Below are 24,094 nucleotides of genomic sequence, written 5' to 3'. Positions count from 1 at the left end.
ATGCCTGGTCTGGTTGCCTTTTGCAATGAGATGTTGCCGAGTGAATAGAGCTATTGACATTGGAACTGCGGTAGCAGGTTTGAATCCTGGCCTCAGTTAAACATCCTGTGTTTCTGGGCAAATGACTTTAAACAGGGAAATTACTTAAACTCCCCGTTTCTAAAAATGTGTAACGTCCAATTTTGCAGCTTCAATCCTTTTCTGGTTTCACATGCTATGCATCTATGTGTCATCTAATGGTTGGCTCCAAAATAGTGTTTCGTCTCTTTCCTTCACCGCCGCCGCCCTTTCCTCATCATCACCACCACTACAGTTTTCATCGACCACCATCCACTGTGGAGCCCACACTAGAACCCTTGACACACCATGCCCCCGCTGGCATCTTTTTGAGCATCAGGTCCTGGTCTCTTGGGATGTATGGTAGTGAGGAGGGGGTGATCCGAGAATCCAGGATACCAACTTGCCCCAGCAGGCTTCTTCAGCTGTCGTGGCTCTGTGCTGGGAACAGGTGGTCAGCCAGCTGACCCTTGGAGTCTCTTGCTTCGGGTAAGCTCAGAAGTTGACTTCTCCATAAGCAGGACATATCAGGCACAGTCCTTTCCTTTGCTAGGCACCAGGTGCAGCCTCTCGTTGCTGGGTTCTTGGTGCAGAAGGGCATTCCTTCTTTTGTCTCTCTCCATTCCAATGAGGTCTGAGTACTGGGCACCAGGGGTGCTCTATTTATGCTCAAAATGCCATCAGGGGAGGTTGCAGTCACTAGCCAGTGGGCTACCAGGTGCTCTCCCACCTGATGACTACCTGTGAGGTATGGCATCTAGCTATCCTAGAAGGCTATAGTCTGCCCACTGCCAACATGGCAGAAATCCTCTTCCAGCGTGCTGAGCTCCCCAGCCCAACCCAGAGGTGTGGCTTGCACACCCCTGAAAAACCTGTTTAACAACTTGTTTTGCTGTGATTCTTTTGTGGATTCACATGATGTGCATTATTCTGCCATCTAGTGGTTGAGTCTGGAACTCTCATCCTAGTAAACTTCCCTTTTATTTATTTTAAAAAATGTTAATAGTCGTACGTATTTGCCATGCAAAGGCGGCTTCCCCTTTGAAGCTTTACTTTTGGGCTAGTATCTGTGTCAATTCCTACCAGAGATGTAACACCTTTCCCCCCTCATAGGGTTTTCGAGTTCTTTCCTGGAAGTCGTTCACACGTCTCTCCAGGAGGACAGAAGGTTGTGTGTGAGGACCGTTGTGTGCAACCTTAAAAGGAAAATGGATACCTTGGCCAACTACAGGGAGTGCAGAATTATTAGGCAAATGAGTATTTGGACCACATCATCCTCTTTATGCATGTTGTCTTACTCCAAGCTGTATAGGCTCGAAAGCCTACTACCAATTAAGCATATTAGGTGATGTGCATCTCTGTAATGAGAAGGGGTGTGGTCTAATGACATCAACACCCTATATCAGGTATGCATAATTATTAGGCAACTTCCTTTCCTTTGGCAAAATGGGTCAAAAGAAGGACTTGACAGGCTCAGAAAAGTCAAAAATAGTGAGATATCTTGCAGAGGGATGCAGCACTCTTAAAATTGCAAAGCTTCTGAAGCGTGATCATCGAACAATCAAGCGTTTCATTCAAAATAGTCAACAGGGTCGCAAGAAGCGTGTGGAAAAACCAAGGCGCAAAATAACTGCCCATGAACTGAGAAAAGTCAAGCGTGCAGCTGCCACGATGCCACTTGCCACCAGTTTGGCCATATTTCAGAGCTGCAACATCACTGGAGTGCCCAAAAGCACAAGGTGTGCAATACTCAGAGACATGGCCAAGGTAAGAAAGGCTGAAAGACGACCACCACTGAACAAGACACACAAGCTGAAACGTCAAGACTGGGCCAAGAAATATCTCAAGACTGATTTTTCTAAGGTTTTATGGACTGATGAAATGAGAGTGAGTCTTGATGGGCTGGATTGGTAAAGGGCAGAGAGCTCCAGTCCGACTCAGACGCCAGCAAGGTGGAGGTGGAGTACTGGTTTGGGCTGGTATCATCAAAGATGAGCTTGTGGGGCCTTTTCGGGTTGAGGATGGAGTCAAGCTCAACTCCCAGTCCTACTGCCAGTTCCTGGAAGACACCTTCTTCAAGCAGTGGTACAGGAAGAAGTCTGTATCCTTCAAGAAAAACATGATTTTCATGCAGGACAATGCTCCATCACACGCGTCCAAGTACTCCACAGCGTGGCTGGCAAGAAAGGGTATAAAAGAAGGAAATCAAATGACATGTCCTCCTTGTTCACCTGATCTGAACCCCATTGAGAACCTGTGGTCCATCATCAAATGTGAGATTTACAAGGAGGGAAAACAGTACACCTCTCTGAACAGTGTCTGGGAGGCTGTGGTTGCTGCTGCACGCAATGTTGATGGTGAACAGATCAAAACACTGACAGAATCCATGGATGGCAGGCTTTTGAGTGTCCTTGCAAAGAAAGGTGGCTATATTGGTCACTGATTTGTTTTTGTTTTGTTTTTGAATGTCAGAAATGTATATTTGTGAATGTTGAGATGTTATATTGGTTTCACTGGTAATAATAAATAATTGAAATGGGTATATATTTGTTTTTTGTTAAGTTGCCTAATAATTATGCACAGTAATAGTCACCTGCACACACAGATATCCCCCTAACATAGCTAAAACTAAAAACAAACTAAAAACTACTTCCAAAAATATTCAGCTTTGATATTAATGAGTTTTTTGGGTTCATTGAGAACATGGTTGTTGTTCAATAATAAAATTAATCCTCAAAAATACAACTTGCCTAATAATTCTGCACTCCCTGTACAGTGGCAACGCCTAAAATTGCATTTTACCCACTAGTGAAATTACATTTGATTTAACTATTAAATCTTTTTTAATGTTCTAAATCTTTTGATACTTGCAGTACCAACTTTAGTAGTCTAAGCCCTACCTGAGTTCTCCCTCAGGTGTTTCATCCTCTGCCATAGGTACTAAGGAGATATACACACAGATAATGTGGTGTAGTGACATTAGAAATGGTCTATCTTTATAAGGATGGAGATTGTTGCAGTGAATGTAGGAAAGTCACTCTGTTTGGCGTGGTTACCCCAGAGGGCAGGGTGCAGGTCCCTGTGTGTGAGGGCACCCCTGCATGAGCAGAGGGGCACCTACGAACTCCAGTTCCAATGCACTGGATTTCGTAAGTGCGGGAAAGCGTGTACTGCCACACCTGTGGTCCAGCTACATAATGGTAACTACAAACCTAGGTATGTTTGGTATCAAACATGTTGGAATCATACCACAATACTAATGCCAGTATTGGTAGTATGATTCTATGCACTCTGGGGACTCCCTAGGGGATCCCCCAGTATTGCTCCTACCAGTCTTTTAGGGTTTGCAGTGCTGCAGCGCCAGAGACAGGTTTCTGCCCTCCTGCTGCTTTACCAGCTCAAGGAGGGGAAGGCAGAACAAATGATACCTGTGTGAGAGGGAGGCAGTACCCTCTCCTTTGGAAATAGGTGTTACCTGCCTAGGGAGGGGTAGGCTCCCAACGCCACCGGATTGCTTCGAAGGGCACATTTGGTGCCCTCCTTGCATAATCCGGTTTGCACCAATCCAGGGGGCCCCAGTCCCTGCTCTGGCACAAAAACACACAAAGGAAAGGGGAGTGTTCATCACCACCCCAGGAGAGGTGCCTACTTGATTCTGACATCATAAAAACAAGATGGTCAGAGGCCCTTGGGAGCATCTGGTATGTCAGGACAGATGTCGGACATCAGTGACCCCCTCTGATAGATGGTCACTCCGCAGAGTGACCAGTCCCCCTGGTAGGGCTATTTAGGTGATTCCTTGCTCGTGGGTCCCCAGATTTGGTGCACAAGACTCCACCAGGACTCCTCTGCGATGTCCCCTTCTGCTCCTAGCCACTGGAACAGCTGCTGGACCAAACTAGCCTGTAACTACCGAGACAACCTTGCCTTGTAACATTGTTTCACTGCCTCATTCCAGCAATTGCAACATTTCCACGGCTGTGCATCCTCTGGGGTTGGCAAGACTTCAGCTGCACCAAAGAATCAAGAAGGAATCTCCCTTGGAGTGAAGGAGTAATTCCCCTGCTGGCACCTTCGACAACGATGACCAGTTGCTAGGATCTTCTGCTGTCCGGCTCCAGGAACAATCTCCAACACAGGTGGTGGGTCTGAGTGGTCCGTTCTACCTGCTGTCCAACTTGGGAGACGTGAGCCCTTGCTTCTCTGCTGCTCCAGCGATGTGGGACTACTGTCAAGGTGTGCTGACTGGGCCTCATTGCAACTTACTGTGCCTGCTGCCAGTGGGTTGCCTCTGGGGGCTGTGACTGCTTCTTCTGACTCTTCCGACTGCTCAAGGTCAGCCTGGACTCCCCTCCAAGGGTCGAGTCCCCTGGACCTTGCTGGTCCTCTTTTCCACTGAAAATCTACTTTTGCTCCAATTTGCATTTGCCAAGGCTTGTTAGAGGACCTCCTGACCATCTGCAACCCTGTGACCGACATGGGACATCATCTGCACAACTCCAAGGACCTCTCTGCAGCTCCTGGGCTCCACAGCTGATCTTCATCTTCCCTCGTCGATCCAGATCCTCATCCATAGAAGAATGGATAGTGGCTCCTGCCCCGTCTGGACACTCCTATGTGAACTGGACTCTGACCAGTTCTTTTTCAGGTCCTTTTCTGCCAGAATCCACTGTTGGGTTCCATCAGACTGCTCCTGATCTTGCAATCCTCCACCTTACAAGTCTCCTTGTTAGTCTTTGGGAAAACTAGGTACGAACCTCAGCTCTCCTGGTCTCTGAGGGTCATCTAGGTGCTCACCTCTTGGGGTTCTTCCAGCTTCCCTCTAACTACTCCATATCCTTGGGTGAAGGACTTCACTTCGCATTCCACTAGCTCCCCTATAAGGACCTAACTATTTTTCACTCATTTTTGCTAATGCTTGTTCCTATATGCTAACTCCTAATAATTAGTTAGATTGTGTGTTTGTGTGTCTTTCTCTCTCTATATATATATATTATATATATCTATATATATAGATATATATATAGTGTACGTACCTCCAGTTGGGGGACTGTATATAAGTAATCTAAGTCACTGTTACCATAATAAAGTACCTTTGTTTATGCAACTCTGTGGTGGTTCCTTTCAGGTGTGATAGGTTGCTGTGTGACTGCTGTGGTATTAGAAGTGCTTTACACTCCTAGATAAGCCTTGGCTGCTCACCACAGCTACCACTAGAGGGCCCTAGCTTCCTAGACACTGTCTTCATTCACTAATAGGGGTTGTCTAGACCTGGTAAAAGTTGCAAACAACATAGGTGTCCACCACACACCAGGCCAGCTTCCTACAGTGAATGCAGTTGTGACTACGTGCTTCCATGATACGTCAGTGTTCCCTTATCTTGTACTCTGGTTCCTTAATAGAGTTAAACCTGTTTTGCTGCACCAGTAAAATGAATTAAACCATTAAAGATCACTTCTGGACAAATTCAGTTTGGAAAGTTGTGGGTTGGTGATTAAGAAAGGAGGGTGTTACCCAGACGCTTAAATGATATGTACTGTTGCCATGCCATAAGTTGACCACATTTTCTCTCCTTTAATTTAGATCCAACTGAGGAGCCACCACCGCCATCTACCAACACAATTGGGTCAATCATTGGGGTTATCCTTACAGTGTTTGTAGTTGGTGGCATGTACTTTATCTGTCAGAGGGTTCTGTGCCCCCGCATGAAAGGTGATGGCGAGACAATGACCAACGACTATGTAGTGCATGGGCCAGCTTCTGTACCACTTGGCTATGTGCCTCATCCAAGCTCGCTCTCTGGGTCACTGCCAGGTAAGTGGAAAACGTTCATTGAACCTTACTTTTTTAGGTGTAGTTTGATAAGTGTTAGTAAGATATAATGTATAACACCCTTTTCTTTTTAATGTAAAGGGTTGGGGTATACTGAGTCACAGTGTGGTAGTACATTCCCTGTGGTCCTGACCCACCACCCCGAACGTACCTCCTCCCCCACAAATGGCTAATTTTATGGCAACTCTGATAAGACCAGGTCTATTCAGATGTATACTGTTCGTCTTTGAAGCTTGAGGATTTAGATGTGTGGGCTGTAAATCCTCATTTTTAACACTTTCGTTCATATGTGCTATTAGCATCTTTCATGCAAGGGGAATTCAGATCTTTTTTTTTTCAGTTTTTATAATTTAGTGCATCTGTGTGGTTTCAACTGAGGCAGAACTTGCTATAGTTGTGAGCTGTACAGTGGCCACTAAAACAATATTTTAATCAAGTTAAAGCAGTATGTGTTAATTGGAGGTATGGTGAGGGACAAGTATTCACATGAGTAGTGCGTGTTGTGAAGCCAGAGGTAGACTGCGCACCCTAAACATATCCATAGGAGCACAGATTGAGGGTGTTTTCCTAAAATTAACTTGGAGGATAATAAAGGAACACATTGAACATTCCAAGCTAGGATTATACAAAAATTAGCAACATCTATGTGCCACGCTTCCTAAGCAAGTGACTAAGCAAGGTCAGTCCCTTTCTCTGTAATTGGGCATGGATATGAATGGGGATAAGGGAAGTAAAGTCGCTTGCCAAGGTCGCATAAGGCAGTAAACAGCACCAGGATATAAAGCAAATAGGCACTATGTGGCCGGCCAAGATCACAAAATGAGTCAGAAGCACTAGCAAAGTAAATGCAGGGATGTTCAGACTTGCAAAGGTGTAGGAAGTTGGCTCTGTATGCACTATTTTAAAGTAAGGAATAGTATGCACAGAGTCCAAGGGTGCCCCTTAGAGGTAAGATAGTGGCAAAAAGAGATAATTCTAATGCTCTATTTTGTGGTAGTGTGGTCAAGCAGTAGGCTTATCAAAGGAGTAGTGTTAAGCATTTGTTGTACATACACAAGCAATAAATGAGGAACACACACTCAGAGACAATTCCAGGCCAATAGGTTTTTGTATAGAAAAATATATTTTCTTAGTTTATTTTAAGAACCACAGGTTCAAGATTTACATGTAATACTTCAAATGAAAGGTATTGCAGGTAGGTACTTTAGGAACTTTGAATTAGCAAAATAGCATATACAGTTTTCACATAAATCACATAAAGCTATTTTAAAACTAGACACTTAGTGCAATTTTCAACAGTTCCTGGGGGGGAGTAAGAGTTTTAGTTTTTGCAGGTAAGTAAACCACCTACGGGGTTCAAGTTTGGGTCCAAGGTAGCCCACCGTTGGGGGTTCAGAGCAACCCCAAAGTTACCACACCAGCAGCTCAGGGCCGGTCAGGTGCAGAGGTCAAAGTGGTGCCCAAAACGTGTAGGCTTCAATGGAGAAGGGGGTGCCCCGGTTCCAGTCTGCCAGCAGGTAAGTACCCGCGTCTTCGGAGGGCAGACCAGGGGGGTTTTGTAGGGCACCGGGGGGGACACAAGTCCACACAGCAAGTACACCCTCAGCGGCACGGGGGCGGCCGGGTGCAGTGTGCAAACAAGCGTCTGGTTTGTAATAGAAAGCAATGGGAGACCAAGGGGTCTCTTCAGCGATGCAGGCAGGGGGGGGGCTCCTCGGGGTAGCCACCACCTGGGCAAGGGAGAGGGCCACCTGGGGGTCGCTCCTGCACTGGAGGTCGGATCCTTCAGGTGCTGGGGGCTGCGGGTGCAGTGTCCCTACCAGGCCTCGGGTTCTTAGAAGCAGGCAGTCGCGGTCAGGGGGAGCCTCGGGATTCCCTCTGCAGGCATCGCTGTGGGGGCTCAGTGGGGGGGGCAACTCTGGCTACTCACGGTCTCGCAGTCGCCGGGGAGTCCTCCCTGAAGTGATTATTCTCCACAAGTCGAGCCGGGGGCGTCGGGTGCAGAGTGCCACGTCTCACTCTTCCGGCGGGAAACACGAGTTGTTTCAAAGTTGCTTCTTTGTTGCAAAGTTGCAGTCTTTGGTGAACAGAGCCGCTATCCTCGGGAGTTCTTGGTCCTTCTAGATGCAGGGCAGTCCTCTGAGGCTTCAGAGGTCGCTGGTCCCTGTGGAAAGCGTCGCTGGAGCAGTGTCTTTAGAAGTGGGGAGACAGGCCGGTAGAGCTGGGGCCAAAGCAGTTGGTGTCTCCGTCTTCTCTGCAGGGTTTTTCAGCTTAGCAGTCCTCTTCTTCTTAGGTTGCAGGAATCTGAGTTCCTAGGCTCTGGGGAGCCCCTAAATACTGAATTTAGGGGTGTGTTTAGGTCTGGGGGTTTAGTAGCCAATGGCTACTAGCCCTGAGGGTGGCTACACACTCTTTGTGCCTCCTCCCTGAGGAGAGGGGGGGCACTTCCCTAATCCTATTGGGGGAATCCTCCATCTGCAAGATGGAGGATTTCTAAAAGTTAGTCACCTCAGCTCAGGACACCTTAGGGGCTGTCCTGACTGGCCAGTGACTCCTTCTTGTTTTTCTCATTATCTCCGCCAGCCTTGCCGCCAAACGTGGGGGCAGTGGCCGGAGGGATGGGCATCTCCACTAGCTGGGATGCCCTGTGGCGCTGTAACAAAGGGGGTGAGCCTTTGAGGCTCACCGCCAGGTGTTACAGTTCCTGCAGGGGGAGGTGAGAAGCACCTCCACCCAGTACAGGCTTTGTTACTAGCCACGGAGTGACAAAGGCACTCTCCCCATGTGGCCAGCAACATGTCTGGTGTGTGTCAGGCTGCTAAAACTAGTCAGCCTACACGGATAGTCGGGTAAGGTTTCAGGGGGCACCTCTAAGGTACCCTCTGTGGTGTATGTTACAATAAAAATGTACACTGGCATCAGTGTGCATTCATTGTGCTGAGAAGTTTGATACCAAACTTCACAGTTTTCAGTGTAGCCATTATGAGCTACACTGGCACTCTCCCCATGTGGCCAGCAACATGTCTGGTGTGTGGCAGGCTGGCAAAAACTAGTCAGCCTACACTGGAAGTCGGGTATGTTTTCAGGGGACTATCTCCAAGATGCCCTCTGGGTGTATTTTACGATAAATTGCACACTGGCATCAGTGTGCATTTATTGTGCTGAGAAGCTTGATACCAAACTTCCCAGATTTCAATGTAGCCATTATGGTGCTGTGGAGTTTGTGTTTGACAGACTCCCAGACCATATACTCTTATGGCTACCCTGCACTTACAATGTCTAAGGTTTTGCTTAGACACTGTAGGGATATAGTGCTCATGCACATATGCCCTTACCTGTGGTATAGTGCGCCCTGCCTTAGGGCTGTAAGGCCTGCTAGAGGGGTGACTTACCTATGCCACAGGCAGTGTGAGGTTGGCATGGCACTCTGAGGGGAGTGCCATGTCGACTTAGTGATTTTTTTTTCTCCCCACCAGCACACACAAGCTGAGAAGCAGTGTGCATGTGCTGAGTGAGGGGTCCCCATGCTGCAGCCCTTTGAGACCTTCCCCGGCATCAGGGCCCTTGGTTCCAAGGGTACCAGTTACAAGGGACTTACCTGGGTGCCAGGGTTGTGCCAATTGTGGAGACAAAGGTACAGTTTAGGGAAAGAACACTGATGCTGGGGCCTGATTAGCAGGGTCCCTGCACACTTTCAAATCATAACTTAGCATCAGCAAAGGCAAAACGTCAGGGGGTAACCATGCCAAGGAGGAATTTCCTTACATTACTGCTTTAATTCAAAGTTTTATCTATACGTATGCTAAGTACCTTACTTTTAATGTACTCGTGCAATATGAATCTTGTGGTTCTAAAATAAATTAAGAAAATAATATTTTTCTATATCAAAAACTATTGGCCTGGAGTTAAGTCTTTGAGTGTGTGTTCTCATTTATTGCTTGTGTGTGTGCAACAAATGCTTAACACTACCCTCTGATAAGCCTAACTGCTCGACCACGCTACCTCAAATAGAGTATTAGTATTATCTATTATTGCCTCTGTCAAGCTTCTTGAGGAACCCCTGGTTTCTGTGCACACTAACTCTCATTTTTAGATAGTATATACAAAGCCAGCTTCTTACAAAGAGTAAGTGAAATTCAAGCATTTATTCTAGAGGAACCCTTCTTCCAAGTACACAAAGTAGTACTTAGGACAAACCCAAAATTCTTGCCTACAGTGGTTTCACCTTTTCACATTAATCAGTCCGTGGAATTGCCAGTCATCTTTACACAGCCAGACTCTACTGCTGAAAGAGCTCTACACATTCTTGACCTTAAAAGAGCTTTGATGAATTATGTAGACAGAACAAAGGATTTTAAGAAACCTAAACAGCTTTTTGTTGCTTTCCAACAACCTCATTTCAAAACAAAGATTAGCTAGATGGATTGTAAGATGTATTCAAACATGCTACCTTAAGGCAAAAATGCAAATATTAATAACTCCAAAAGCACATTCCACTAGAAAAAAGGGTGCCTCTGTGGTATTCTTAGGAAATATATCAATGGCAGATATATGCAAAGCTGGCACATGGTCCACACCACATACATTCACAAAGCATTACTGTGTGGATGTCATATCTAGACAACAAGCCAGTGTTGGGCAAGCAGTGCTAACTGTACACTAGGTAAGTGACATTTTCCATCTGTATATATGTTCGATGGCATGTGTAGCTGCAGATACACATGCTATGCATAAGTCTGCCATCTCGTGTTGGGCTCGGAGTGTTTTTCTTCGAAGAAGTGTTTTCGAGTCACGGGATTGAGTGACTCCTCCTCTTCGGCTCCATTGCGCGTGGGCATCGACTCCATGTTAGATTGTTTTCTTTCCGCCATCGGGTTCTGCCGTGTTACCTTTCGCTCTGATAGTTCGATTCGGAAAAGCTTAAACTCTTCATTTCTCGTCTGTATTGTTTTCAATTGCGTTACACCTTCGATCAACACTTCCGTACTGTCGAAACAAACATCTTTACTCACCCTTCGGGGGGCACGCGCACCTAACTCGGGCCTGGTCGGGCTGACCGCGTGGAAGCCTCATGGATCGGACTCCATTCCAATTCTGTCCTCGGTGCCAGGCTAAATTCCCTTATATTGACCAACACCTCGTCTGTAATCTCTGCCTTTCCACTGACCATCGGGAAGAAAATTGCGAGGCCTGCATATCCTTCCGGTAGAAAAAGACACTGCGGGACAGAAAGGCACGGAGACTCGAGATGGCATCAAAGAGCATCGAACATCTCGACATTGAAGAGGATGAAATCATGCAGCTTGCAGTCTTCGTTCGAGGATCCGACTCCGACCAGGATTCTGAGAAGGACAGACTGGTCACGGCAGGACAGCACATGAGTACGGCTGCTCCTGTGTCATCGAAGCCCAAACATACGGCCTTGGGGATGTCACTGCCGGAAGGCCATGGCTCGACCCGAAAGAAAACGCTCGCTGACCAACCCACCAGCTCGACACCGAAGAAGGCCACCTCTCCGAAGACATCGGACTCGAGACGAAACTCCGTCTCCAATGCTAGCAAACACCGCTCTTCGGAGTCTAAATCTTGAAAATCATTTTCGGAGCCGAGACCATCCTCAACCCCATCTTTTTCGATACCGAAGAAGCCAGCTTTGGAGCCGAAAAAACCTAGTTATACTGAGGAGCATGAACTTTCAAAAGCACTTAGAGAAAGCCAATAATCTACTGAGGAGGACTCACAAATGCAACCAATCATGGAAGCAAAGGAGGAAAGGCAAGCCAGGATTCACATCCATAAAAAAACTGGCAGAATTTTAACTGCACCTCCTCCAAAACCAAGGAGGATATTAGCCTTTCAGGAGGAGTTGGACACTACACAGCCTCCAGCTAAAGTGCCAAAAACAAAGGAGAGACATCCACCTCCTCAGTTTTCTCCTCCTCAGTCACCTCCTCACTCTCCACATCTACATATCTCTCCTCCTATCAGTCCTACACCTATGTAGTCACCATTGCACTCATTTGATTCACAGCAGGACAATGTGGACCCATGGGATCTTTGATTGAGACCCCATTCCAGACAATAACCCATATTGCTATCCTAAACTTTCACCACGAGAGCATAGTACAGGCTACACTCAAGTAATAGCTAGTGCGGCAACATATCATAATGTCACCATGCATACTGAGCCATTACAGGATGATTTCTTATTTAATACACACTCCTCCACGCATGCAACATATCAGTCGCTTCCTATGCTCCCCGGCATGCTAAAACATGGTGACCAAATATTTAGCGAGCCTATAAAGGCTAAAATAACTACTCCTAGGGTAGAGAAGAAATATAAGCCACCTCCTTCCGATCCTGTCTATATTACCCAACAACTACCTCCAGACTCAGTAGTGGTAAGCGCTGCCAGGAAGAGGGCAAACTTGCAGTTGTCAGGTGATGCACCCTCACCAAAGAGAGTAGGAAGTTTGATGCTGCAGGGAAAAGGGTGGCATCTCAGGCAGCCAATCAATAGAGAATAGCCAATTCACAGGCGTTGTTGGCTAGATATGACAGGGCCCACTGGGACGAGATGAAAGATATAATCCAGCATCTTCCCAAAGAACAACAAAAGAGGGCACGACAGATAGTGGAGGAAGGGCAAGCCATCACTAACAATCAAATTAGGTCGGCCCTAGACTCTGCAGGTACAGCAGCCAGAACCATCAACACTGCTGTAACCATAAGGAGACATGCAGGGCTTAGGTCCTCGGGATTCAAACCTGAAATCCAACAGGCAGTGTTGAATATGTCATTCAACCAAAAACAGCTTTTCGGCCCAGAGGTAGACACTGCTATAGAAAAAATGCGTAAGGATTCAGACACCGCATAAGCCATGGGTGCACTATACACCACACAATACAGGGGATCCTTTCGTAAACCCCAGTTTAGAGGTGGATTTAGAGCCCAAACTGCAGAGGCATCCACATCACAACCAAAGCCGGCCTACCAACCTCAATACCAACGAGGTGGTTTCAAAAGCACTTATGGAGGCCAGTACCCAAGGGGCAGGGGAAAATACCAAACACCAAAACAAGCCTCACAACAAAGTATACAGTGACTTGTACCATTCCTTTCCAATCCGCACCTTTTCTGTGGGGGGAAGATTGCAAAGTTCCACAACAATTGGCTAAACATTACCACAGACAACTGGGTATTATCAGTTATCCGCAATGGCTATTGCCTAGAATTGATACGAACTCCACCAAACATTCCATCAAAACCACACAGGCTGTCCACAGACCCTATCACTCTGTTACAGGAAGAAGTCAAATCTCTATTACTCAAACACGCAATAGAAGCTGTGCCCCAAAATCAAGTAGGGACAGGAGTTTACTCAATGTATTTCCTCCTTCCCAAAAAGGATGGCACCTTAAGGCCAATATTAGATCTCAGAACCCTCAATCTTTACATCCTGTTAGAACATTTTCATATGGTAACCCTACAGGATTTTATCCCACTACTTCAGCAACACGATTTCATGGCAACATTAGACCTCAAAGATGCGTATTTTCACATACCCATCCGTCCTGCGCACAGAAAATATCTCAGATTTGTCATTCAAGGAAAGAACTATCAGTTCAAAGTGTTACCCTTTGGAATAACAACAGCTCCAAGGGTATTCACAAAGTGCCTAGCGGTAGTTGCAGCCTACCTAAGAAGACAACACATACATGTCTTTCCATATCTAGACGATTGGCTAATAAAATCAAACAGTCATACGCAGTGTCAAAACCATGCGCATTATGTAATACAAACCCTGCACATGCTAGGGTTCTCAAACTACCAAAAGTCACAACCACAGCCTGCGGAAATACAAAAGTATTTAGGGGCAATACTAAATAATCAAAAAGCGCTTGCAAGTCCAAATACGCAGAGAATACAAGCATTCCACAATATTTTGGCACAAATAAACAGGTCAACAGTACACTGTCAAATGTGTCAGGAAAGTATTTGGTATGATGGCATCATGTATTGCAATTGTTCCACATGCAAGACTAAACATGCGGCCCTTGGAACAGTGCCTTGCACAACAATGGTCACAAGCACAGGGTCAACTTCAAGATCTAGTGTTGATAGATCGCCAAACATACATGTCCTTTCAGTGGTGGAATTCCACAAATCTAAACAAAGGGTTGCCATTTCAAGACCCTGTGCCTCCGACCATAATTACAACAGATGCATCAATGATTGGCTGGGGAGCTCCCCTCAACAATCACAACATTCAAGGACAATGGGATGCCCAACACAAACAGCTACACATAAATCACTTAGAACTGTTAGCTGTCTTCTTAGCACTCAAAGCTTTTCAGCCTCTCCTTATTCACAAGAACGTCCTGATCAAAACAAACAACATGACCACCATGTATTACTTAAACAAGGAGGGACACATTCGTCCCAACTCTCCCTCCTAACGCAAAAAATGTGGAAATGGGCAATACACAACCAAATTCACCTCGTAGCGCTATACATTCCAGGGATACACAACCAATTAGCGGATGTTCTCAGCAGAAATCATCAACAGACACACAAGTGGGAGATTCACCCTCAAGTACTCCAAAAATACTTTCAACAATGGGGAACACCAGGCATGGATTTGTTCGCCATCAGCGAAAATGCAAAATGCCGAAAATTTGCATCCAGATACCCACATCCCCTATCCAAGAGCAATGCTCTATGGATCAATTGGTCATGGATATTTGCTTATGCTTTTCCCCCCTCTCCCACTCATTCCATTTCTAGTCAACAAATTGCGCCAGAACACTCTCAATCTGATACTCATAGCGCCAATGTGGGCATATCAGCCGTGGTTCACAACACTACTAGACCTGTCAGTAGTACCACACTCCAAACTCCCAAACAGACCAGATCTGTTGACACAAAACAAAGGGCAGATCAGGCACCCAAATCCCAACACACTCAATCTAGCGATATTGCTCCTGGGGGTCATAGAATTTGGGTATTTACAACTACCAACTGAATGTATGGAAGTAATGAAGCAAGCAAGAAAACCCACTACCAGACAGTGCTATGCTAACAAATGGAAAAGATAGGGATATTTCTGTCAATCTAAACAAATTGCCCCTCTTTCAGCATCAATACAAGACATTGTATGCTATTTACTTCATTTCCAAAAATCAAATTTAGCCTTCTCTTCCATAAAAATACATATCAATGCAATTTCCGCATATTTGCAAAATATACAGCACAGCTCTTTATTTAGAGTACCTGTTATCAAAGCCTTCATGGAAGGCTTAAAATGCATCATTCCACTCAGAACACCTCCAGTTCCTTCGTGGAATTTAAACATAGTGCACTCATGTCAAATGCAATTCTTAACATGGAAGGTTGCCTTCCTAGTCGCAATTACATCATTGCGCAGAGTTAGTGAAATTCAAGCTTTCACTGTTGAAGAACCGTTCATACAAGTACACACATAGTCGTACTACGAACTAACCCTAAATTTCTTCCTAAAGCAGTATCACCTTTTCATATCAATCGAACAGTGAAACTACCAGTCTTCTTACCACAGCCAGATTCCGTGACAGAAAGAGCTCTACATACATTAGGCATTAAAAGAGCTCTAATGTACTACATAGATAGAACAAACCCATTCAGTAAAACTAAACAGCTATTTGTAGCTTTTTAAAAACCTCATACTGGTAACCTCATTTTAAAACCAGGTTTAGCAAGATGGATAGTAAAATGCATCCAAACATGTTACCTTAAAGCTAAAAGACAACTCTTAGTTGCTCCTAAAGCACATTCCAAAGGGAAGAAAGGTTTTACATTGGCCCTCTTAGGAAATATACCAATGGCTGAAATATGTAAAGCAGCTACTTGGTCAACACCACTTACATGTACTAAACATTATTGTGTAGATGTTTTAGCAGCACAGCAAGCCACAGTAGGATAAGCTGTACTAAGAACATTATTTCAAACAACTTCAACTCCTACAGACTAACCACCGCTTTTATGGGAGGAATAACTGCTTTCTTGTCTATGCATAGCATGTGTATCTGCAACTACACATGCCATTGAACGGAAAATGTCACTTACCCAGTGTACATCTGTTCGTGGCATATTCCGCTGCAGATTCACATGCACCCTCCCAACTGCATGTGAGCCGTTTAAGTTAAACAAACACTTGTACATATGTATATATATTCCATTAACATGGACATCTTTTCTTTATACTCTCACTCCTACCTTACTCTCTGCGGGAAAACAGTCTATCATGGAGTCAATGCCCATGCGCAATGGAGCCGAAGAAGAGTAGTCACTCGATCCCGTGACTCAAACACTTCTTCGAAGAGAAACAACTTGTAACACTCCGAGCCCAACACTAGATGGCAGACGTATGCATAGCATGTGAATCTGCAGCGGACCATGCCACAAACAGATGTACACTGGGTAAGTGACATATATATCTCCAAACAAAAACTGACCCTGCACTCCAGGGAGTTTAAATTTGCTTAATTTAATTAACATCAGCTGTCGTATTTAAAGAGCCACTGCCACTAACTCATTTCTCCCTTTACGGTCTTGATCACAGTGAATTTGTGGCCATGAAAGGAATTCTGGTATTTTTAGTCCAGAGCAGTGCTGGAGTTATATCATATCCAGTGACGTGAGGAAACCATCTTAATTATTGTTCATATTATCAGCACAGTGCTCGACATCTCCTGGATATGGACCTCTCATGTCGATGCGACCCTCTAATTGGTGGGGGTCTGGAAGTTTTGCAAAAAGAATGGATTTGGAAATGCATTATAATAAGATGTAAGTGCTGGTGAAATGATGTGGAATAATTGTGAGGAATAGAAGTTTCCATGAGAGCTCGGTCACCAAACCAGGTAACTACCTATCAGAGGGTGCCTCCGATGTCACCTGTCTAGCCTGGCCACTCAGATGCTCGCAGAGTTCCCTGCCAACCTTGGAATCAAGGTGGCAGAACCCAGGAACCCTCTGGAGGAGCTTTGGGCACCACCCCTGGTTTGTGATGGACAGGGGCGTAGTTACTCCCCTTTCCATTGTCCAGTTTGGCATGAAAGCAAGGACTGGGGGGGGAGGGGTCCCTTAACCGGTGTGGACTGGTTTATGCACAAAGGGCACCAGATGTGGCCTTCAAAGCAAAACCAGTGGCTTGGGGAGGTTACTCCTCCCAAGCCAGTCCCACCTATTTACAAAGGTTGAGGGTGTTACCTCCTCTCCCAAAGGAAATCCTTTGTTCTGCCTTCCTGGGCTTCATCAGGTCAAACAGCAGGAGGGCAGAAACACGTCTAAGGGGTGGCAGCAGCTGGGCTGCCCGGGAAAACCGTGTAAGATTGGTGGTAGCACTGCTGGGGGTCCTCTAAGGATCCCCCAGAGTGCATCGGATCATACTTCCAATACTTGCAACAGTATTGGGGTATGATTCCGACATGTTTGATACCAGACATGCCCAGGTTCGGAGTTACCATTATGTATCTGGACATAGGTAGTGACCTATGTCCAGTACATGTGTAAAATGGCTTCCCGGCACTCACAAAGTCCAGTGAAATGGAGCTGGAGTTTGTGGTGGCACCTCTGCTAGTGCAGGGTGTGCCCTCACACACCGGTACCTGCACCCTGCCCCTGGGATGAGAGGACCTACTATAGAGGTGACTTACAGTGACCTAGTGCAGTGACGTGCAGTGAAACCGGAGGCGTGCACCCGTTTCACGCACAGTGCAATGGCAGGCCTGCAGAACCCTTTGCATGGGCTCCCTATGGGTGGCAGAATAACTGCTGCAGCCCATAGGGATCCCCTGGAACCCCAATGCCCTGGGTACCTAGGTACCATATGCTAGGGACTTACACGTGGGGAGACTTCCAAATGTCAGAACCAAGTAAATGAGTTACTGCAATAATGTCATTATAAAGGCGAAAATTGGTTGCACCTTTTAGTCATATTTCGTTAACTTGCATTACTAATCTCTCTCTAATTTTCCCACACTTTCTCACACTGTTATCCCCTTCTGTTTCTGGTTGAAGATTCTGTTTACACTTTACAGAACAGATGTTTTACTTAGTTCCAATATGTTTGCTATTTTGTAGGAATGTCTCGAGGTAAATCTGTGATCAGCTCACTAAGCATTATGGGTGGAAGTAGTGGACCTCCCTACGACAGGGCACATGTAACTGGAGCATCTTCTAGCAGCTCTTCAAGCACCAAGGGCACTTATTTCCCTCCAGTAAGTAATGTGAATGTTTCTGTATTGTATTTTTGATCTTCATTTGGAGAAAAGATACTAAGAGGTGATCTTGTGCCATAGAATGACTAAGGTATTGTTTATTTTGAGTGGTTTGCATTTTAGTGATTAGTTTAAATGCATCAGTTTGCTTTATGGCTTTAAAGTCTAAGGTCATGTGCTTGGTGGAACGCCTCTGCATTCAGAAGGAGGATCCCTGACCACATTAGGAACATTTCTGTCCATTATTATGCATTTTTGGTCGTTCAGAAACACTATGTAAAATTAAACACAACCCAAGCATGTTTCCCTACATCAAACTATCTTTTATTCTCAATATTAAATGACTCTTTCATGGATTCACATGGCTGGAAGTTCTATTTTAACATTTAACTTGAGATGTAATGTTAGTCTAAGAGGCTATAAACATGCACATGTAAGTAGCTTAAAGACTTTGGGGAAAAAAACCTTAAATTGGTGAAATGAGAGCATAGTGAGGACTTTGCTGCCTCCACATCCCACCTCGATCCGCCCCCACCCCTAGAGGCGACTATCTGTTAAATATATATTGCACATTGTGTGTGAAGCTAATCCATTTGAGCTCTGGTCACATCTCAACAGATTAGTCTATTTTAAATATATACCATCTTCACTTTTTATCTTTACTGTAGCTCACCAATAAATGCCTGTCATAGAGGCCTGCTTCAACTGAGTTTAAGTGTCTTCCTAGAAAGATCTTTTTAGGTTGATGGCGCATGCGCAATATGTTGCAAGGCATATTATGGCTTACCAAGAGCATAGGGGGACTTGGAGCCCAATCACTGCTTACTATTGATTTGCTTTCCTTGCCTCTCTCGAAGCCTAATGAAAACTAAACACGGGACAGAATCTTGCTGCTATGTGCCAGAGGCTTATTGCACACATTTAGCATGGATGTGCCTTAGCCTAAACAACTACTTATGTGAGATGCTGTCTTAACTTTCTAATATATTTTCCCAGACCTCTGAATGTGTCTTCTGGCCCTTTTTCATAGGGTTTCTACTGGAGTATGGAGGTTAACAGCCCTGCTCCTCCTATTAGTGAAAATGAGTGACATGTCAATGGTTCTCAAATGCACTCCCACCTGGAAGACGTTGCTCAAATGTATGACCTATTGCCTGGAATGTCTTGAAACTCATGCTGGCACTCTGCCCCCACTTAACATCCTAAGAAACATCTGGCCACTTCAATACTATTTACTGAATGTAAATGATGATCCAGCCTCTAACAAAGTATGGGACGCGTGCTATAGTAGTTCTGCCTTGCACTGTATCACCTTGTATGTATTTCGAGTGCCCACCCTGAGATAGCTCATGACTTCATACCTGAATTCCACTTTGCATGTCAGTAAGTGGGCCTGTGTCCAACTAGGTATGTATATGGATAAAATACAAATATGTGTCTGATGTTTATTCAGCGATATTTCTGTATTATTCTGCAATGTTTTTGTACCTTTTGGAAAATCGGTATAAGCAAAAAAAATAATTTTTAACCGGTTATCTTCTCATAGCCTTGAGTTGATTAAAAAGCAGTGTCTCCTGTGGACAGTTTATCTAGGATACCAGTCCTACGCACACCCTGCCTCAGTGCAAAAATCCTAGGGTGTAACAAATAATATAAATTCATAATTCTTGGAGACTGTTCGCCAGTATCTGCGGTCTTCTGCTATGCAACTGCAGGGGGTGTTGTTTGGGATGCTATACCCCTCAATAAATGTACTTTGTGGGGCATAGTTGGGTACAAGTGTTCTCAGTCGGGTATGGTGCAGTGTCTGTTGGATATCACTAGGAAACTTTACACACACAGACAAAAACGAGCATTCACACTCTCCCTTCGTTTGCAGAGACTTCAAAATATTGGTTATTTTACAAAATAATGTGCTTTCTCTCACTTGGTGTCCCGTCCACTTCACATTCATCACTTTCCACTGTCCCTTAGGCCCCTCCTGTGCACCCTGGTTGGCATATAATGTATTTTAACATTGTGTCAACATAATTGTTAGGGAATCTGAAGCCCATAAATCTTACTCACCATGCTACGCCCCTGCACGCTAGTCTGCTGCATCATAGCACCAGCTAGATCGTCTGACAGTCAGAAACAGGCAACAGTACTCAAAATGCAACCACCCATGATCTTTGTGGTGATCCAGCAACTGTGTACTCTGAATCATAGCTTTGATGCTTAATTATTGAGTGCTGTATACACGCTGGCCCCGTCCAGGGGGAATAACATGCTAGAGGATGGTGAGCTATTCCAACCTCCCCTCTGGGCAGTTGGGTATGGTTGTAGGTCGGTGTCTGTTATGAGATGGGCAGTGCAAGATAGATCCGCCGGCAGATTCCTGTCCATCACTATTCACCTTTCCCCCACTGCCAGCTCCCCAACCCCTCCTGCAGGGGCACCTCAGCTCCACGCAACACAAGTTCCAGGTCTGCAACTTTTTCCTTATGAATATAGGCACTTAAAGTCTGATGTGTGTTTTAGGACTACTTATAATTGTCATAAAACTGGGCTATTTTAGGACTATTTAATTTGAAGTAATTTATTTCCTTTTACTCAATGGCAGTGTTTAAATTAGAAAATCTGTTTTGTGATGTTAGTATGATTTTTTGGTGGCTTTCCTTTCTGTTTTTCCTCAACTGCTCTCAAAGAATATCAGACATTGTCCCCAGTACACATGTTCTCGTTATGTGCATCTGGCACACAAGTATGTTTTTGGATGGCATGTTCTGTCCAGTAAGCTGTTGGTGAATGATGTGCATAAGAGAGGTCTGCGAGTGGGCATGTTTAGTCTTCACTTTGGCAGATAATTTGCCATATCTTTGGTGAACAAAGTGTGTCTAGGCCTGGTATTGGTGGTTGTGTAACAACTTTCATCTCTCTATATTTTAAAAACTGTTGTCTGATGTGCAATGGTGGACTTTCTGTACATAGTGCATCTTGATGTCATTTGCTGTGAGGAGCCACCAACAGCACCATTAGAGGGGCATATCAGGTCTGAGTTGCATGTATATGTAATGTTCTAGCTGTAAAGGGTTCTTCTTGGTGTTTATCTGTAGTTTCATGGGTTTTTAGTTTGGCTGTTGATTTCCTAATTTTGCACAAATAAAGCCATAGGTCAAATCTTATAATCCAGATATTGCCATGAGGAAAAATCTATAGAAACCATCCACCCAATGCTGTACATTCACTCCAGATCACCATAACAACTGGGTTAGGAGTTGGTGACATAATGGTGCATATTTCTGGTTTTCCACCAGGGCCAAGGGGGCAGTTTTTGAACAGGGGTTGGCACACCAAGACCCGCTACCAAAGGCTTCTAGAGGCGCTCATCATTAGACAAGTGAGCCTCATTGGGCCACTGCTTACAAGCCTAGCCTGGCGCGTACCTTGTGCATGCCCGAGTGGGGTATGGAGAGGTTGGCAGGCTACTGTCCCACCAGACCATTGCGGAGATAGCTCCGCCTCATATTCCACTTGCCGGGGGTAGCAAACGTATCACATCAATTCTGTCACAGGTGTCTGTATTTTTGGTTACCTGCATTCTATGCAATTTCTGTCACATCTTAGGGTTAATTAGATTTAAAAAAAAAAAAAAAAAAGACATTTTATTTTAATTCGTTTTCAAGTTTGACTCCTCTACAGCGTTCAAATGAATATGAATTGGGATTGACCTTAGTGAAGTTCTTTCATGGGCAATTAATGATGAATGAGGTGCACAGATCGAAAAATGTTGCTTTTTAGTTGGTTGAGGAAATTCTTTTCTTATGGGAACAATACCTCTCACTACTATCTTGTAACTAAACATTACAGTTGCTAATCTATTGAGAAGCACCCCAACAAAACTTCCATTATAATGCTGTTCATACATCCATTTTCAATGTGTGATGCCATTCTGCCAAACACCTTCTTGGACTTAATTTGCTTGCATGGTTACTGAGAGTTCTGTTAATATTGCTGCTATAGTAATTAAAAAGCATTTTACCTTTTTTCTTGTGAAGATTTTGAATCCACCACCATCGCCAGCCACTGAGCGCTCCCATTACACTATGGAGTTTGGTTACTCATCCAACAGTCCGTCCACTCACAGATCATACAGGTAATTTTTCCATCGGCTTCAGTAGAAAAATTGCTGCTATGTGGCTCACTGATGAGCTGTTCTCTTTTTAAAGGATTTCACTTTTGGTTAACATTGAAGCTTTTCTCTCCCAGGTATGAAAGATAATTTAGGTCATGATTTCATTTTCGTTTGAGATGTTAGTAGTAAACCAATACCTTTATCTGCTAGCAGGAAATAATTTTGCATGTGGCTTTATATAGGGGTGTGTCATGCCCATGGTTCTAGTGGCACAAACACTTGCATTATTTCCATTGTATGTGGTTGGTAGAAATTGAGTACATCATGCATGGGGAATCTACATAGCAGTGACATAAAGGCTCGAAGCTTTTATTTTTGTGTGGAATTGTCTCCAAATCCAAACATTGATTGGTGTGTAGATGTGAAATGTTGATATTTGGCCTGCATAGCAGAGTAGTTGAATTTAATTGCCATTTCATATTGTTAATACTACCCTAACCACTCAGCATATTTGTGAGAAAATATTGATCAGATTTGTCGCCTCCTCACATGAGATGTACATTCATTTCTTAACAGTGGAATGTGCAGCAGACTTGTCTAAGCTTTTGTCTCTTGGTCACTCCCAATTGAGACATCTCCACTCTTCTCAATCTGGGGTGGGTAGCACACTGACATTCAGAGTATCCCCTGCCAAAACTTGACTTGAACATGGAAGTGTATGTCAATACATCTACAACAGCCAAATCCTCACAGCTAATATTCCAGTGCACTAGTACATTGCCCACTGTACCCATTATTCACCCTGGTTTCATGATTCCTGTAGAATTTCAGGTCCTCTAGGATTATTTCCACCTTACTGTCATGTTGCAACAACAGTGTAAATGGACAGAGTGAGGAGTTTGGGTACAGGGTTATATCTTTGCATTTCTACTGAGCTTGGTTGTTCACTGTTGGCGAATATTCAAATTGTTCCAAAACAAACAAATCACTTACATTTATGCCATTTTCTTTTTAGCCTGAAATACTTGCAGCAATGTAACACCACCCCCTACAAACAACCACTCACACCGGTTTTTGATGTCAGTAAGAGTGGGATGCTTAAGCAGCAGAACAATGCATCAAATAGCGTATATTTGAAGTTGATATTTCATGTGTTTAAACATTTTTTCTGAATGAACTACAAGTATAAGTGGCAGAATTAGACCTCTGTAATCTTATCATACAATGTAAAGCATGTGTTCAGTTTCACCTGTAAAAAGAAAACTGACCTCCAAATTCTAGAAGGTGGTGACCGAATTAAAGGAAAGGGAGTTAGAAAACGTAAAGAAAGAGGCACCCTTTTTCTTTGGCTTCACGTTCGAACCCATTTGCCCTGTACAGGGCCTCGCCCTTCTCGGACTCCGTTGCTTCCTCAACAGCGAAGATTGTGCCTAAAAACTTACACTGAGTACAGACATACTACCTCTCACCCCTCAACATCACTCGGAAACAAAGCATCGCCCTCCAAGGAGTCTGGCTTTGAGCTTGCAGGCCTGTCATGAGGCCCCTGGTCCCCCACTGTCGCAAAGCTATGGATGGCACCAAACTGCTGAGTTGGACCTGGAGCACTCTCGCATTTCTCGTCGGGAGTCCTCCTCGAAGCCACACTCTTATGCTTCAGCTGTTTCTTTGGCTCCAGCCTCGAAGACACCTGCGAAGCCAGCCTCAGAGTCAAGGCCATCTGATCCGGAGTCAGGATTATTGCGGGCAGGCCAAGAGACATTCTCAGCTCCGGGAAAAAAAATGATGTGCCCCTGGGCAGCTTCCTCTGCTGCTTCGGAGGATCAAG

General features: G+C 44.8%; 1 protein-coding gene across 1 annotated transcript in view; it reads left to right on the top strand.

The window, feature by feature from the left end:
• Positions 1 to 24,094, top strand: part of LRP6 (LDL receptor related protein 6) — a 591,871-nt gene that overhangs the window by 552,319 nt on the left and 15,458 nt on the right. Inside the window, exons 20-22 of the mRNA XM_069228018.1 lie at positions 5,641 to 5,871; positions 18,016 to 18,152; positions 22,190 to 22,287. Of these exons, the coding sequence (XP_069084119.1) occupies positions 5,641 to 5,871; positions 18,016 to 18,152; positions 22,190 to 22,287 (466 nt within the window). The remainder of the gene's footprint in view (positions 1 to 5,640; positions 5,872 to 18,015; positions 18,153 to 22,189; positions 22,288 to 24,094) is intronic.

The sequence above is a fragment of the Pleurodeles waltl genome, chromosome 4_1 (assembly GCF_031143425.1).
Source record: "Pleurodeles waltl isolate 20211129_DDA chromosome 4_1, aPleWal1.hap1.20221129, whole genome shotgun sequence".
NCBI classification, from domain to species: Eukaryota; Metazoa; Chordata; class Amphibia; order Caudata; family Salamandridae; genus Pleurodeles; species Pleurodeles waltl.
The sequence above is the reverse complement of the archived record's forward strand: the minus strand, read 5'-3'. Positions and strand labels throughout refer to the sequence as shown.